The sequence below is a fragment of the Schistocerca nitens genome, chromosome 6 (assembly GCF_023898315.1).
Source record: "Schistocerca nitens isolate TAMUIC-IGC-003100 chromosome 6, iqSchNite1.1, whole genome shotgun sequence".
Classification (NCBI taxonomy): domain Eukaryota; kingdom Metazoa; phylum Arthropoda; class Insecta; order Orthoptera; family Acrididae; genus Schistocerca; species Schistocerca nitens.
In genome coordinates, this window is record NC_064619.1 from 561,455,270 (window position 1) to 561,472,592 (window position 17,323).

The following is a 17,323-nucleotide window of genomic DNA, read 5'->3' on the forward strand; positions in this document are numbered from 1 at the left end:
TTGCCCTTGTAGCAGTTTTTCAACATTTATCTCTGAAAACAGTGTAGGAGACATATTTCCCGTGTTTAAAATAATGAGAGGGATTATCCTGGATGTTACTGGTAACAGACAATTACACTTAATGGTTGTATGACAAATGAGCATTAAATGACATCTGTTTTTATTTATATACAGTTCACATACCCACAAATAATTTAAACAGGTTCATTCGGAGTTCTTTAAGATATAATTGTAGCATAATACTGACAGTCATATCACATTTACACAGATTTAAACAGAACTATGAAACAATCTAACAAATAGTGCTGAATACTGCATCACCATCCGCCACTGAATCGTCTCCTCACATACAATGACAAAAAATATAGTTGTGTGAGGAGAGACATGTTCTTTTTTTATTTTATACCTTGCACTGAAAAAATTCTTCCCTGTTAACTATAAGCCATACAATGCTTTCATTTTCTCATCATTCTCCTTGTCCGCTGCATCATCATCATACACCCAGAAGGAAGAGTTAAATCGGCTAGTTTTCTTCTTGGCTTCAGGTACCTTCTCATGGTCAAAAATGCACTGAAACAAATAATGAAGTGATATTAGTGCTTTATCCATAAGTAATCCAATGAAGTTATTACAGTAAGTACCAAACTTAAATTTGACTATGGTGCTTAGAGACTACTGCATAATACGTGTAAAACAAAGCTTAGGGTTAGAGATAGAGAGATGCTGAAGGAAATGAGTTTGGCTGTCAAGAAGGGAAAGTGTGATGCCTTCAACTGCTGTTGCAGAATTATATTGAAGGACCTCTCAGAAAACCCAAAGAAATACTGATCATATGTAAAGGCAGTTAGTGCTACCAAAGTTGGTGTCCAGACACTCAGGCATGAGACAGGGACTGAAATTGAGTGTAGAAAAGTGAAAGCATAAACGTTGAATTAAGTCTTTAGTCTGGCATGACAGCTTTGTTTGTTACATACACATCTGATCACCAAGATATTCATGACAAACTAAAGATGGGTTCTACCTGAAATGAATCAAATAGTCTTTGGTGGCTTCTTATTTAGTGACCAATACAGCAATTATTCAGTGTTCTTATTGATTCCCAATTTAATTCTCGCACCACTGGAAAGGTGAGTGATACATATGTTAGTGTCAGATAATTGAATAAAGCTCCAGGTTCCGATGGAATCCCTATCAGATTCTATAGCGAATCTGCAGCTGAGTAAGCCCCTCTTTCAGCTATAATCTACCGTACATTCCTCTGAGATGTGGCAGTGACATGTAATTTGCCTATCCATGCCCATTTACAAACATAAAAATTACATGACCCCTTGAGTTAGAGGAAAGTATAAATTATTGTATAACTTGGAATTAGTAGCTCCCATGAAGGCTCCTTGAATTCTGGTGTGAACCACATCTCTCTTTGATTCTGGATATGAGACCTATGCATTCCAACTCAACTGGAGGAAAAAGTTTTTGATATTGCTAAGCAACAGTCATACAATTTTTTAATTTCATTTTATTTATTTTTTATTTTTTAGGGAACACGCCACCATTTGATTGCTTTATTGTTTATTTAAGTACGACCTAGGTTTCGGTCTCTTATGCCATTTTCAAGTATTTGATTTTATGTCTTTAACATATACTGCAGGACACTTAACATGTTGTCAAGCTCAAACTTGGCCATAAATTAAAAAAAAAAAATTAGCTCCCCATGAAATGCCAGATTTAAAATCACCATCTTGTAACAGATCATTAAATAATCGTGGGAGCAAGTCAAATTTAGTGTAAACAGCCTTATGTTGCCAAATAAAAGATGAGCATAAGGACATGTGTTCATCTTTTATTAACCAACAAAGCCTGCTTTTCCTAAATATGATGTGCTCCTATGATTATTTAATGGCCTGTTACAAGATGGTGATTTTACATTTGGCATTTCGTGGGGAGCCAATATTTTTCTTAATCTATGGCCAACTTTGAGCTTGACAACATGTTAAGTGTCCTGGAATATATGTTAAATACATAAAATCAAATACTTGAAAATGGCATAAAAGACTGAAACAGTCAAATGGTGGTGTGTTCAACACGAGGCTACAGGGCCTCAACAATATAGTCTGTTTTTACAGGACACATTAGGTACTAATTTGCTGGCCAACCCCCTCTCTTCCCTGGCTTATCATTTTTTTCAAAGTGTGCTAAGGTTCTGCATGTTACCTATTGGGATGTTATTCTGTTTTGTAATCTAGCTAGTGAGAAAAAGAAATTTCTCATAAGTGATGGAGTAAATTGCTGCGAGTGCTAGTGTGTGTGTGTGTGTGTGTGTGTAATTAAAGTGCAGCTCTCACAGAAGTCCAGTCTGGGGCAAATTAATCTAATGGTAGCGAAGCTTGGTGGATACACTAATGCGGAACTGATTTAGGCTATAAAAAAGTTGGTTCCGATTCTGGCCACAAGGTGCAAATCTGGCATTATATAGCATCTCATAAACATCCTTGGTGCCCATAATGAACAAACTGTGTAAGCAGCAGTTAATAATAAATCAACATTATGGCTGTCTCACTTGTTTGACTTTTTCTGCTCATGTCCCAAAACACTAGTTTATTGGAGAATTACTTCGTTTTGATACACAAGTCCCAGCGTAAATTAGAAAGGACCAAAATGCATTAAATTAAGAACTGGCTAAGATGAAAAGTTTTAACCTGGAAGGTGTAATACTTGTTGAAACGGAGGTGGAATCAAAAGTTTGATGCTCCAATGAATAGTTTTATGTTCATAATAATTATGTAAAATATTGATAAATAATGGTGATGGTTTCAGCGTTTTCATGGGAATGCAAGTGATAAGAAAGACTTAAGAAGGATGAGGGAAAGAAGTCTGTTTATGTGCTGAACATTATTATAGTTATACAAACAGGCAAGCAGTGGCATTACCACCCTAGCAAGGCTACTTCCGGTTTTTGTTGCCTTTATTCGCAGTTGCATAAAAGACAAAGCTGGCATTGAATCATATGCAGAGTAGGCAAGTGGGATGAGAGAGAGGAGGTGGTGGGGTGGTGGTGACCAGCAGTAGCAGTCAGATACCACCTCCCTCCCCCCCCCCCCTCCAGTGGCCCACTGCCCTCCACAACTGTCTCTAATCCATTGACCATCATCACCTAAAATACAACAAGACTTAAGAGTCTGCTTTGAGGGTGAGAGAAGGGTAAAACTGCTAGTGCCTGTGAAGGAAAGAAAATAAAGCAGTAGGGAGAAAATTTTTCTTGTGTTTCCAATATGTGGATTCCATTTGTTTTATGTATTAACGGCAAAAGTGTTACATTTATCTGGTATGATGAAAAGGTCCTGGATAATTCTGGTTAATGATAAGGACTTTCTCAAGCAAGCAGTACAACAATTTGTCTAGCCATCATCATCTTTAACAGTTCTCACTCCCAGGCTGGGTCTGTTTGGGATGTAAATCTCACCATCTAGTCCTGTTTTCCCACAATCTTTCTATGTTCACTCTGGATCAGTCCTTGCCTATGTTTTCAACACTCCCCTCCTTCTTTGTCTTCCTCTTGTTCATTTCCTTTGCATCACCATTTCATGTATCCTCTTATTTTCCATTCTCTTTCAGTGCCCATGCCATATAAGCTTTAATATTCTATCCTGCTCTGCAAGGGTTCTTCTTTCACTATTTCCCTTACCCTTTCATTCTTCATCCTATCTCTCCTTATTATTCCTATCCTAGTTCTGGCAAATTTCATTTAATGTGCCTGTTACTACTGTTATATCTCTTTTCTTCATTACCTATGCTTTAGATGCTTAGGTCAATACTGAGATGCGGTAACTTCTATATATTACTTCTTTGCATTTTTTAGGGATGTCTTTATTCCAAACCAGGCTCCTAACACATCACAGGAATGTGTCAGCCTGTCTGATATGTCCACTGATCTCTTTCTCATTTTTTACATTTTCATCTGCCACACTTCCCAAGTGCTTGACACTTTACACTTTCTTCAATTGTTCATTTGCAATCCTTATTCCGATAGTTGGTCTATCTTTCTTTCTAGCTGTAACCCGGATCTCACATTTGTTTACATTACAGATCAATCCATAGTGTCTTGCAGTTTCTTCCCTAGCCAAGCATTCAGCTGTTCCTGAATCTCCTCCTCCCTGTTTCCCTGAGCATCAAGTCATCTGTGAACAACATTGCCGTCATACTGTCTTCTCCAGTTTTTCGTGCCACCTTAGTCATTAGCTCATGCAAGAGCACAATGAAGAGGAAAGGTGACAGTGCACTGCCCTGTTTCATGCCACTTGTTTGCTGGAACCAATCCATCCTTTCACTTCCCACTTTCACACAACCCAGACTTGCACACTATGCCCCCTCCACTCTGCTTTTTTTTTTCTTTTTTATTTTTTTTTTCCACTCCCTTCTTTTCTAGTGCTCTGCAGACCTGTCTTCTACAGACACTACTATCAGATGCCTTTCCTGTATCAAGAAAGGATGCCACTAGATCTTCGTCAGATTAATAGAGATGCTCCTGGAGCTATTTCACTGCAAATATGAGATCAAGAGTTGATCTCCCAGGTCTGAAGCCATGCTGTTCCTCTCCCACTTTGTTCTCGACTCTTGTCTGGATTCTGCTCTCCAGGATCTTCTCATAAACCTTGTCACAGTGCGTTACCAGTGTGACACCCCAGTAGTTTCTACTCCCTTTCTTGGATATAGGGACAATTAGTGCCCTGTTCCAATCTTCTGCAGTTTTCTCCTTCCACACTACCCTCATCATGCGACACAGCCACTGTTTCCCAACCTCCCCTGCTGCCTTCACAATTTTGACACTTCCTTCATCCAAATGTAGTGCCCTTCCCCCTTTCATCTTGTCCAGCACCATTTTCATTTCTTTCATTGTCAGAATCCCCCCCCCTCCCCTCCCCTCCCCTCCCCTCCCCTCCCCTCCCCTCCCCTCCCCTCCCCTCCCCGAGTTTACTTCTACCACCTTCAGCTTTAGTTTATTTTCATCATCTCCAAGTCCATTCAGATTTAGCAAGTGCTCAAAGGACTCCTTCCACACTCTTTAGTGTCTCTTTGTTATGAACTTCTCCACATATTTCTAAAAAGCATCTGACTGAGTACCACACCTATGCTTATTAGCAAATATGCAACTGTGTAGGATATTTGTGACTGGTTTGAACATTTTTTGATAGGGAGTACACAGTGTATTATCTTGGGTGGAGAGTTATCAACAGTTCTAGCCCCAGGGAAGTGTGCTGGGATCCTCGCTGTTCAGGTTGTATACGAACAGCCTTAATAGTAACCTATGACTCTTGCAGGTGATGCAGTTATTTACAATAAAGTACAGTCTGAGAGAAGCTGCACAAATATTTAGCTGGATCAGATTTCAGAGTGGTGCAAAGACTGACAAACAGCTTTAAATTTTTTTAAATATAAAATTTTGCATTTTGCAAAATGAAACAATTTAGTACCTTATGACTACATTATCAATGGTCACAGTTGTCATCAGTCAATTCAAACAAATACCTGGCTCACTTTTTAGGGATATGAAATGGATCAATCACATATTTGGTAAAGCAGGTGGCAGACCTCAGTTTATTTGTTAGAATACTAGGGAAATGCTATCAGTCTACAAAAGAGATGCCTACAAATCACCCATGCAGCCCATCCTAGAATCCTGATTAATTGTGTGGGACCCATAATAAATACGACTAACTACAGAGATATCGAATGTATACAGAGAAGGACATCACAAATGGTCACAGATATCTTTAACCCATGGGAGAGTGTCACAGAAATTCCGAAGAAATTGAACTGACTGACACTTGATGATAGATGCAAACTATCTTGTGAAATCCTTTTCATAAAATTTGAGAACCAACTCTAAATGATGACTACAAATATGCTACAGCATGCCTATGTATTGCTCCCATAGCATGCATAGAGGCATTTAAACAGTCAGTCTCCCTGTGCTCCATATGTGAATGTAACAGGAAGAAGTCCTAATAAATGGTGCAATGGAAAATGCCCTGTTTCTTGCATTTCACAGTGATTTGCAGAGTACAGATGCTGATGTAGAATGGAATGAGGTTTGCCACTTTTTTGCAAACTTATACTTTTTTTGCATCAGTCACCTTTATATTCCAATATGCATGTAGTAATTAACAACTTATAGCGTGTGTTTAAAACTCATTTCATCAGACTGGAGGGAAGCAAGCTTTATAGTAAGTCCAATAAAATTTGGATGACATCTTCCTGTAAGAGCCACACTCTAGTGAAAATTTTTGCCCCTGAAAACTTGTAATAAAACTGAAGGCAATAAGAGGCATAATACACAATGTAGTGGGAGAGAAATATGCTAGTGGGACTGAAACATCACTGTTGTGGAAAAACTGCCAGTAAGTTCCAAATAATGGCCACTTGTAGGTTGTGGTTGCAACTAGAATATACCGAACTTTTTGTACACTTGCATGTTTATTGTTTCAAATTAAATACTCTGCAATTGGATGAATAAAAGATTAACCCACCAAGTGGCAGCAGCAGAAAACACATATGAAAATACTGAAATTTGCAAGCTCTTCTGGCAGAAGGGTTGAGGGGGAAGGAAGAGGGGTGTAGGAAAAGAACTGCTGAAGTTTAGGAAATGGGGGAAGTTCAAAAAACTTGCTCAGAACCCCATATTACCCTGTCTTCCACATTTAAGCTCTCATGTTTCCACATCTTGTCCGGTGCAGTCCCTAGCAGTCAGTCTTTCCTTCTCATTCCATCCGGTGTGTCTTTCCCAATCTGGTGTTCTGGGTGACTTTTCCAAACTCTCCCCATTCCCTAAACCTCAACAGTCCTTTCCTTTCACTCCTCTACCTTCCCCTTCCATTCTTGTGTCAGAAGAAGGAGCCACTGGCTCTAAAAGCATGCAAATTTTAATACCCTAATAAGTGTTTTCTTCTGTCTCTGCTTGGTGAGTAGATTTTTTTATCGGTTCAGTTGCATTATATTTTCAAAAATTGATTATTTTCATTAATAAAAACAAATAATCTGGAAGTATAAGAAATATCTATAGACTGTGCATCCTTATGTGGAATTCCAAATGGAGTTTTATATTCTGGGGCAAAATTTGATAACTGAATACCAGCCAACCTCAGATAGGAAGCCGTGAGGATGATTTGTGAATTGTGCTGTAACAGATCAGTCAGTAAGAACATTACCCACAAAAGGCAAGGTCCTGGGCTGAGTTCTGGTTCAGCACACAGTTTTAATCTACCAGGATGCTTCAAAACTACACATAGGCTACTGCAAAGTGGAAAGTTCATTCTGAATGGGAAAGGAAATTGAAAATTCCCAAGTACACTAGACTCTCACTAATCCGGCCATTCCAAGCACATATGGGTGCCAAATTAGCAGAAGTGCCAGATTGTTGAGAGATCTGAAATTCAGTTTAAACACAAAAAGACTACACTTTATTAAATCCAAGGAAAATTCATATTTGTAGAAACTGAAAGTATAAACATACATGCTTGAACATTTACAGTACTATAACTGTCACAAACTTTTAGTTGTCACAATGATAATAAGGAATAGTGGAATGCTTTATCGTGCAATTGCTTTACAAGCATCAACATCAATACTGCATGTATATGGTTGTTGCATAATGTACTCCAGGAAAATTTGTGCCGCTACAGCGCTATCTGTGTGAGAAATGTTCATGCTCTCTCCTCCTATGTCCTCTACTTCATCAATTTCTTCATAAGTTTTCTGCCCAGTTTCGATTATTTCTTCATCTGTTAAAGTTTGATGTATCTCTCTGTTTTCCTCATTCAGCCACTAGCAACACATTCTCCTTATTAAAAACAGCTAGAACCAGTTCTTCATTCTCATTATTTCACATAATCGTGCAGTTTCCCAACTCACTCCCCATCTGGGTTACGTATTGTCAAATACACTACTGGCCATTAAAATTGCTACACCACGAAGATAACATGCTACATACACGAAATTTAACCAACAGGAAGAAGATGCTGTGATATGCAAATGATTAGCTTTTCAGAACATTCACACAAGGTTGGGGCCGGTAGCGACATTTACAACGTGCTGACATGAGGAAAGTTTCCAACCGATTTCTCATACACAAACAGCAGTTGACCAGTGTTGCCAGGTGAAACGATGTTGTGATGCCTCATGTAAGGAGGAGAAATGCATACCATCACATTTCCGACTTTGATAAAGGTCGGATTGTAGCCTATCGTGATTGCAGTTTGTCGTATTGCGACATTGCTGCTCATGTTGGTCGAGATCCAATGACTCTTAGCAGAATATGGAATTGGTAGGTTCAGGAGGGTAATACGGAACGCCGTGCTGGATCCCAAGGCCTCGTATCACTAGCAGTCGAGATGACGCATCTTATCCGCATGGCTGTAACAGATCGTGCACCCACGTCTCGATCCCTGAGTCAACAGATGGGGACATTTCCAAGACAACAACCATCCGCACGAACAGTTCAACGACATTTGCAGCAGCATGAACTATCAGCTCGGAGGCCATGGCTGCAGTTACCCTTGACATTGCATCACAGACAGGAGCGCCTGCGATGGTGCACTCAATGACGAAACTGGGTGCATGAATGGCAAAACATCATTTTTTTCGGATGAATCCAGGTTCTGTTTACAGCATCATGATGGTTGCATCCGTGTTTGGCGACATCGTGGTGAACGTACATTGGAAGCGTGTATTCATCATCGCCATACGGCGTATCACCCGGCGTGATGGTATGGGGTGCCGTTAGTTACAGTCTCGGTCACCTCTTGTTCGCATTGACACTCTGAACAGTGGACATTACATTTCAGACGTGTTACGACCCGTGGCTCTACCCTTCATTTGATCCCTGCAAAACCCTACATTTCAGCAGGATAATGCACGACCGCATGTTGCAGGTCCTGTACGGGCCTTTCTGGATACAGAAAATGTTCGACTGCTGCCCTGGCCAGCACATTCTCCAGATCTCTCACCAATTGAAAACATCTGGTCAATGGTGGCCGAGCAACTGTCTCGTCACAATACGCTAGTCACTACTCTTGATGAACTGTGGTATCGTGTTGAAGCTGCATGGGCATCTGTACCTGTACACGCCATTCAAGTTCTGTCTGACTCAGTGCCCAGGCGTATCAAGGCCGTTATTACGGCCAGAGGTGGTTGTTCTGGGTACTGATTTCTCAGGATCTATGCACCTAAATTGCGTGAGAATGTAATCACATGTCAGTTCTAGTATAAGATATTTGTCCATTGAGTACCCGTTTATCATATGCATTTCTTCTTGGTGTAGCAATTTTAATGGCCAGTAGTGTAATTTCTTTCTCTTTGATGTCACAAATACTTGCTCATCCACCACCTCTGTACTCAGCAGCAACGGCTTCTCGTGAAGAACCTTGTTTCCGCTTATCTAAAATTTTGAGTTTTTGCTTAAGACCTACCATAAAGTGTTTCCTTTTTTGAACCATGATACTAAACTGCAAAGGAAGGCCACATATTCAAATATATTTAGCTTTGTTTAACACAGTTGCACATGATAATCAATGTTGTGGGTGTCATTTCTGCTTAAGGGCCTGGAGTCTGTATATGGGCCAGATTACTGAGAGGCCAGACTGCGGAGTACTGGATTAGTGAGAGTTCAGCATATTCCAGACTAAAGTAAAACATTATTAATTACTCCTTTTATAATCAGTGTAAATATTTTGACTCTGCAATCATAAATTACATTCAACGCTAATGTTCACATTGAGCAGGTTTTAATTTTACCAGTATATAGGCAGCCTGACAATGTTACCTGGATTAGTCACGTTACATAAATACTTAGTATGAGGTATTAGATAAAAGCAGCCACAGAAAAAGCTTGAGACAAAGGGCAAAAACCATTAAGTAGCTGCTTATCATGTATTCTTAAACTAATTTAGAAATAATTTTCATAATAATCTATGTAAATAGATTAGCACTACTCATAACTAGATGTTAATATAATAAACAGCAGTAGCACACAGTGGCTGCTTCAATCAATTAATGTGTAGTTGGACTCTTTCCACACCCTTTATGATGGGATTTATGGAACATGTGTGAGAGAGAAATTTTTTTGGAAATTTGTGGTAAGGTCAATGTGACCAAACGGCTGAGGTCATCGTTCCCTAAGCTTACACGCTACTTGTTCCTAACTTACACTAAGGCCAACACACACACCCATGCCTAAGGTAGGACTTGAACCTCCGATGGGGATAGCCCCATGGACTGTGACAAGGTGCCTCAGACCGAGCGGCTACCCCGCGTTGACATGAGTGAGAGCTAGTAAGAGGAACTATCCTCGAATTTGTTTTTATCAGGTTAGGAAAATCACATACAACATTCTGGATTGAATGCCAGTTCACTTCTATTGATTTGACCACTTAGTGCAGCTGAGTACAAGCTTGGACTGGACACCAAGGAAAAAGAAACCAGGAATGACATTTGAATGCTGCTCCTTTCAACTGTGAATCCAGAGTATTAACCTCGGTGCCACTGTGGTCATTCAGAGTAATCAAGGACCAAACTCTACCAAACAATTCAAAGATCAGATGATTGCATAACAGGTTTACAGTAAATACTTTAAATATTCATCTCACAAAGGCTGTCACTATGCAATTTAAAACATATAAAACAAGCTGCTGGAACGACAATTAGATATTGTGTGTAAATATCCTTGGGATAGAGCCAGGCAGCAAGCCTAAATGGTTTCACCACACAGATAAAGTAATGAGTCGTACCGTTCAACAAGTTTTGCACTTAACAGTGTGTCTCACTGCACTGACTTCATGATTAGGGTACTTTTTTACTCCCTTTCATCTTAAGGTGTTGTATTCTGGGGAAATGTAGATTAAGCCAATAAAGTGTTTATTCTGCTGTAGTTTTCAGTAAGAATATTGTGTAAACATCTGTTGAAGATATTGAAATTCTTACGCGTACATTAGGTGAATTCAAGTTATCAATGCCGGATTTTGGATTTATCCCATAATGTAAGAGTGTTCTGAAATGTGTTGTCATTTGTATCCAAATAGAAAGAAAATAGGATACTGACCATATTCTTTTGTGTTTATATTGCTTTTTTTGAATGTAGATTGTAGCAATAGAGTAGCCCAAGACATAAGTTTAGTCAAAAAGTGACAATCTGATTATTACTTGAAGAAGCCAGTTAATGTGAATATGGAATCTTAGAGGTCTAGGTTAAGTTGAAAAGTTGTAGTTTGGTTGAGAGTTTGCAAAGTGGCATAAATGGCTTCAGTTAATTTCATTTTCTCTGTACATTTACTGCTCAGCTGTATTAATTGCTATTACAGAAAGAAAAAATGTTTGAACTGAACTGTAATTTACATAACCCCAGCACAATACTGTAAAATAAAATCCATGAAAGTTTTGTCCACTTGTTTAAGGTTCGGAGTGGATTTCTATATTGTGGTGTAAGATCTCTAATAAATGCTCTAATAAGAATAAAGTAAGAAATTTAGAATTCCTAGAAATGGAAAGAAAATTAAGAATATGCCACTAATTCTAAAAATTATCTGATTATTTATATTCACAGATTGAAGAGTCCTATTCACAGTATGACAAGTAGCAATGCTAATTTAAGGTGGTCTTTACTGTTATGGTACAGATAAAATCTATGATAAATATCCAAGCTGTCATATAGCTACTAAGGAGATAAACAGTAGATATTTAATATAACTGAGAAAGCAGTCAGCTTTTTTTTCAGTGTACTGACTTGCCTTTTATTTTACTATGTTGAATTCTGACTGAGGAGGCATAAACAACTTATGATGATTAAGCACAGCAAATTTTTTATGCAGTTTCTAACAGCTGTTTCACTTTGTTTACATATACTGCAACTGGTTCCACTTACCTGAATGGTCTTCTTGAAGGAATTTACAGAATACAATGAATAAATGAGTACCCATGCATAAAACTTGCTTGAGTGGATATTCTTTAATGGCATGGTCAGATTCTAACATCAAATGTACATTAGCTTGCAGCAAAAAATACAGATAAGCACTTTCCTCGTGCTATAATTGCTAAAGAAGTGGGTAAAACACTTTAACCATTACTATCTGCTGCAGACTTCAGAGTGAGATGACAAAATTTAGGAATTTAAATGTGTGTTAATGTAACTCCTGCCAGTGTATCATTCATTATGAATTCACATAAGGATCAATGTATTCTTGATACATGCTTACATGTTAATGTTTCTTATATTCATGGTAAGTCCTCTTATTTTCATTTCTAAAATAAATTATTTTTGCTAATGAGTCCCAAGATGGAAGATCCTGCTGCCTTATGCAAGTTCCTCTTAACTGTAGATGATATTAAGTAATCAGTTTTAGCAACACTTAACACTTATAATGATCTGTCTGGTAAACAACATGAATTCCAATTTATAATTAAGTAAACACACTAATGGGTGAGAAAATACTGAGCTCTGCCTTTAAATCATGTGGTATCATTGTGACTTTGCTGCACTACCAATAAAATCATGTCTGAATGTAATGGTAAGCTGCAATTTACGTTGTGTTGTCTTAGGCATGTGAGACTGCTGCATTTCCATTTAAAATATTACGCATGAATATAACAGTAAGCTCCATATTTCACACTGTTTTGTCCTTGTCATGTCCTTAAAATCTGTAAATGATATTAAGTACCGTACACGGTTTTGCTGCAACTAAATTCTCTTGGTAGCTCCTCCTGTCTCTTAAACAAAGATTCCAGTTGCTAGTCAGTTAAATACAAGAGAGCTAATGATGGGAGAGGAATAAATATTGTTTCAATATTAATTAAAACTGCAAGAATATAATAGTACCAATTTTGCCTTTGAACCACTGGGAATGAGTGGACTAGGAAATGCTGTGCATACTGAGTTTATAAAGATTGTCAATGCTCTAAGCTGACGCTATCTGACATTGGCGAACCATACGCAAATGGTGTCTGTTACAGTGAAGGAACATGATTATTGTAAGGATACATACGTGTCTACAAGCTTTTCCACAACATCTTCCTTTCAGAAAGTGGCGCAAACGTGTCTTGATTCGGTCTCCCGTTGCTGGATCATCGTATGTGAAATGACCACGCCGAACCGCTTCTGCGTGTGCTTCGTGAATAATTCTTTCCTCTGCAGTCAGCTGAGCGTACTGAACCTTCGACTCCATCTCTTTCTCCATCTCCCAAAACTTCTGACGCTTTTCCAGTTCTCTGGGATCTTTTAGCTCAATCATTTGTCGCGAGTATTTAGTAGGTTCTTGAGCAGACGGTGCGCTAAACTTCGCAGTTTTAAAAACGATTGGACTCTGAAAGTCTAATAATTTTACTGATGAATGTATGCATTTTTCACAAAACTTTAGAGGTACGAACATACTGAACACTGACCTTTAACAGATAAGAGAATTCATGGCTTCAAGTGTAACGTTTCATTTTTATGCGACGAGTTGTTATGTAACTCAAAAAGCAAATATAGTTTCGGCTAATGTGAATACTTCAGACATAATGTTGCGAATAATATGACATAAATTTTCAGTATCGCTGTGGTATTCTGTATCCACACAATTCTCCACTTAAGGTAAAACTTTCGTTGAAACGCTATTAAATTTACATGGCGAAATAAGCACTCGCTGCAATTATGTTACGAGTAGCCATTTAACGACAGTACGCTGTGTTGCTATTTGCCTGCAACACGAGACGCCTGTGGGCTGTGATATTACGAGACGCACGAGTTTCGAGGAAATATCGCTTGTCTTTCCATAATGAAAAGGCAGCAGAAATGATTAAAAATGTTAATAAATCGTCAACAAAGGAAAGAGAATTTTACATCGGCGCACTTGAATGTTGATTTCTGCCCAACAAATTGGAGTTCCAGGTACCATGGCCGATATCACAACTTTTCTGGTAACTGCTGCGCTCTATGTATGGCTTGGCAAATCAAAACTTCACCGTTCCGTTTTACTGTGTATTCACCTTGCTTCGTAGTTCCTTTTTGAATTCACGCAGCCGACGATTTTCTAGCTTTAGATCTAGTTGTGAATGCAACTGGATTTTTTATGATCGAAAAACACACATACATAAGTTGTATAAAGCAAAACTTCGGACATCTTTCTGACAATTATGGACAACTGTTGAACATGCATGATATAGGCTTAAAAAGCTGAGCTAATTATAGTTGTATAAATATATCCTGTAACGGCCCCACAAACTTGTACCCGCTCTTCTCCAGCCGAGACCTGAATTTAGATACGAAGCTCCGGCTGTATCACTCCGTTGTCCTACCCTGACTAACGTATGGTTCCTATGCGTGGGCCACGATTAGTAAGTCCCGGATACTGCGCTCCAGCGCCTACAGAATAAAGTTCTCAGGTGGAGTCTTCACGCCCCTCCGCTCACCAGGATTGTCACTCTGCGTGAGGAGACAAATACAGCCCTTCTCATGACGACCATTCGCCGTAAGGCTCGCCAACTGTACAGAAAAGTGGACGTCCTCCGCGAGGCAATCGCTGGACTCCAATCCATCGGCACTACAGTTCCACGGCGCTGGCATCGACACCTCGTTCCTTTCACCGTCCTGGAGGACTCGGATTCGGGCTGTGACTGACGATAGGCCCAATACGACCACGTTTTCCTGCCCGTTTCGTACAGTCACTAGCAGTGGCCTGGCCACGTCCAGCCACTTTTCTCCTTGACCATAGAGCTGGCGCATTACGGCCGAAGTGGCCGAGCGGTTCTAGACGCTTTTATTCAGCCGTTGCTTTGAGTCTACTTTTACTTGTTCACCGAGACAGTTGGACCGGATCTGAACCGGTGACGGTGTGTATTAGTAACCTGCAAAAAAAGAAAAAAAAAAAAAACACCAACTAGCTACGGACTTCAGCGATCCGTCGCATGGGCGACCGATTGTTTCCCGGGCCGCTTTGAGAACATTGTTCCAGAGAAGTGACTTATCGTTTGGCGCCACCTTCCCCTCTTTTCCCTCACGCACTTTCATCAACGGCAGTTTTCGCTACTGATTATTGTGATACACACTGTGAGAGGTGGCATGAGCCCCCTCTCATATTTCTATCTTACGATTCTCCTCTCTAGTTGCATGCGGTGGAGGGTTGCTTTTCCTTAACACGCGTACTTCCCACGCAGCGTCTCTCGTCACCCGGGTGGGCCGGTGACAGGCGGGCTCTGTGGAACTGGAGAGAGTTAAGCCGACGTGTGTGAGGCAGTCGAGTGAATGCTTTTCAGACGCCGACATTGTCAAGAGACACGCCCGCTGGGGTGTGAAGTAGCGGCTGGGCTAGAGGTTCCGTTACTTCAGAGAAACTTTGCGAAAACACTTTCTGGCGGGCTACCAGCGAGGCGTGGGAATGACTTGTGTACCCACGCAGTTGTGGCGGGAACATTCCCGCACTTTCTGCAAAATCAGCACAGAAATTGGCGCCAAGAATCTCCATTGGTGGAATGGTAGTGCTCCGGCAATGGAGTGGAATTTCCGCCGGTTTTCGAGTTGCTGATTGGAACGTAACCACGGCCACTGTCGTGGGGGCGGGAATGTTCGGTGTTCGGCCTGTACGGGTGCTCTGGGTAGTCGGCAGTCGCCTTTCGGTCGAGGACGTCGGAGCAACCAGCCCTCGCCTGCGGTACGCCAGATCGTGTTCTGGGAGATAAGAAGACTGTTGGTAATGTACGTCCGCAGCACCGGCAGATAGGGATTTTCCTAGGTGATAATCAGAGCTCAGCAGAGCGCGCCTGTTCATCCTTTTCTAACTTTGTTCAGTTTCGAGTAGCAGCAATTACTATTGGGTTAGCTGTGTGTCTCTCTTGAGATTTGAGTGGAAAGGAATTGGCTCCACATACCACTTCGTCTTAAACCTCACGATCTAAGTTAGGGACAACTTCACCTTTACTGTGTTTGTATGAATCTCCAATTTTAGCCAATTTGATGTTTTATATTTCCTGTGTCTCTTTTACTATTCTGCGTTTAATCTTAATAAATCATATTGTTATTTTGGACAGAACTTTCTTTCTGTTAATCAATAGAGCAACCCTATCATTCCTCACTATGCTAATGAAACCTTTGTTTATTTAACTTATTTATCAAATTAAATTATTGCAGGTGCCAAACTCTCTTCTACTCCACTAGCAGGGTTGATTAGAGTCAGTTCGCGTATTTGTTTTATCCTTGTGCAACAGCAAAAGTCGGAGTTAGAATAGGGGGGGCTTAGAGCATGATTTACACATGTGGATTCTAGTAGAATTTAGTGATAAATACACTACTAGCCCCGGCACCTCGCATAATATGGCGACCCTTGGCCTCGGATCTTTCCTGTGAATCTCTGATAAACAAACAGGATTCTTAGTAGGAACATTCAATTTTTTTTCTCTCTATTTTTTTTAATGATTAATACCCAAGTTTTTTTTGGTAGTTCCGCGTTTAGTTTTAAGTAGCGGCGCATGACTACAGTTTTTGTTTTCAGTGTATATATTTTTTTGTTCATTGTTTTTTTTGTGTTTCGCTGATGTGGTGTCTGTACCGCATCGCACTTTGTCGGATTTGTGTGCGGTTTCTGTACCACATCAAATTGTGTTTGTGATTACAGCGTTGGAACAGCGTTGTTGAAATTTTATGTTTATGTGTAAAAAAATATATGGAGTAGATTAATTTCATTGTGCATTTTAGATGAATTTGTTTTTATGAATGATAACGAGAAGTAAGGCACGACTATTATCGGGCGAAACTAAAACAAAAGAGGATAGCATAATGGATAAGGGGCAGTTTACTGACGGGAATAGGTTCGGAGATGAGATGGGCACATTTTTAGCAGGACAGGACGCCAGGGGCATTGATGAGGAAGGTGATTTGGACGCGATCTCAGAGCAGCGTTGCGGCCGTGATTATGATAGTGAAGTAGAGGATGAAACAGAGACAGGCACACAGGTCGAGACGGTAGCAGAAGTTTATAGTCAAACGAACGAGTGCAGACAGAGGCCAGCTCGGTCACGTCAGAGCTCTAGCGCCCAGGTGTCCAGAGTTACATCGCCCATGTTTGAAGAGGATCAAGAAGATGACGTAAACCCAATACTGAGCTTCCTACGATCAATGAAAGAAGAAGCTGACGAACAGCGTAAGAAGCAGGAAGAAGCTGACGAACAGCGTAAGAGGGAGAAGGAAGAAGAGGAGAAACAACGTAAGAAGGAGAAGGAAGAAGCTGACGAACAGCGTAAGAAGGAGAAGGAAGAAGAGGAGAAACAACGTAAGAAGGAGAAGGAAGAAGCTGACGAACAGCGTAAGAGG

The 17,323-nt window shown here is 40.1% G+C and overlaps 1 protein-coding gene across 1 annotated transcript; it reads right to left on the reverse strand.

Annotated features, from left to right (window-relative positions):
- Positions 1 to 406: 406 nt before the first annotated feature.
- LOC126263197 (uncharacterized) lies at positions 407 to 13,882 on the reverse strand. Its single transcript, XM_049960259.1, has 2 exons — positions 13,026 to 13,882; positions 407 to 570 (listed from the first exon to the last, which is right to left on the reverse strand). Exons 1-2 carry the CDS (start codon positions 13,407 to 13,409, stop codon positions 436 to 438), a joined length of 519 nt encoding a protein of 172 aa, XP_049816216.1. The 5' UTR covers positions 13,410 to 13,882; the 3' UTR covers positions 407 to 435.
- Between the last annotated feature and the right edge of the window lie 3,441 nt (positions 13,883 to 17,323).

What these genes read in the sequence shown, in the direction of transcription:
- LOC126263197 (XM_049960259.1), bottom strand. Translation starts at nt 13,409, where the DNA reads ATGTTCGTACCTCTAAAGTTTTGTGAAAAATGCATACATTCATCAGTA. An exon ending in GTGGAAAAGCTTGTAGACAC is followed by an intron (nt 571 to 13,025) that starts GTATGTATCCTT and finishes TATTTGTTTCAG; the next exon opens with TGCATTTTTGACCATGAGAA.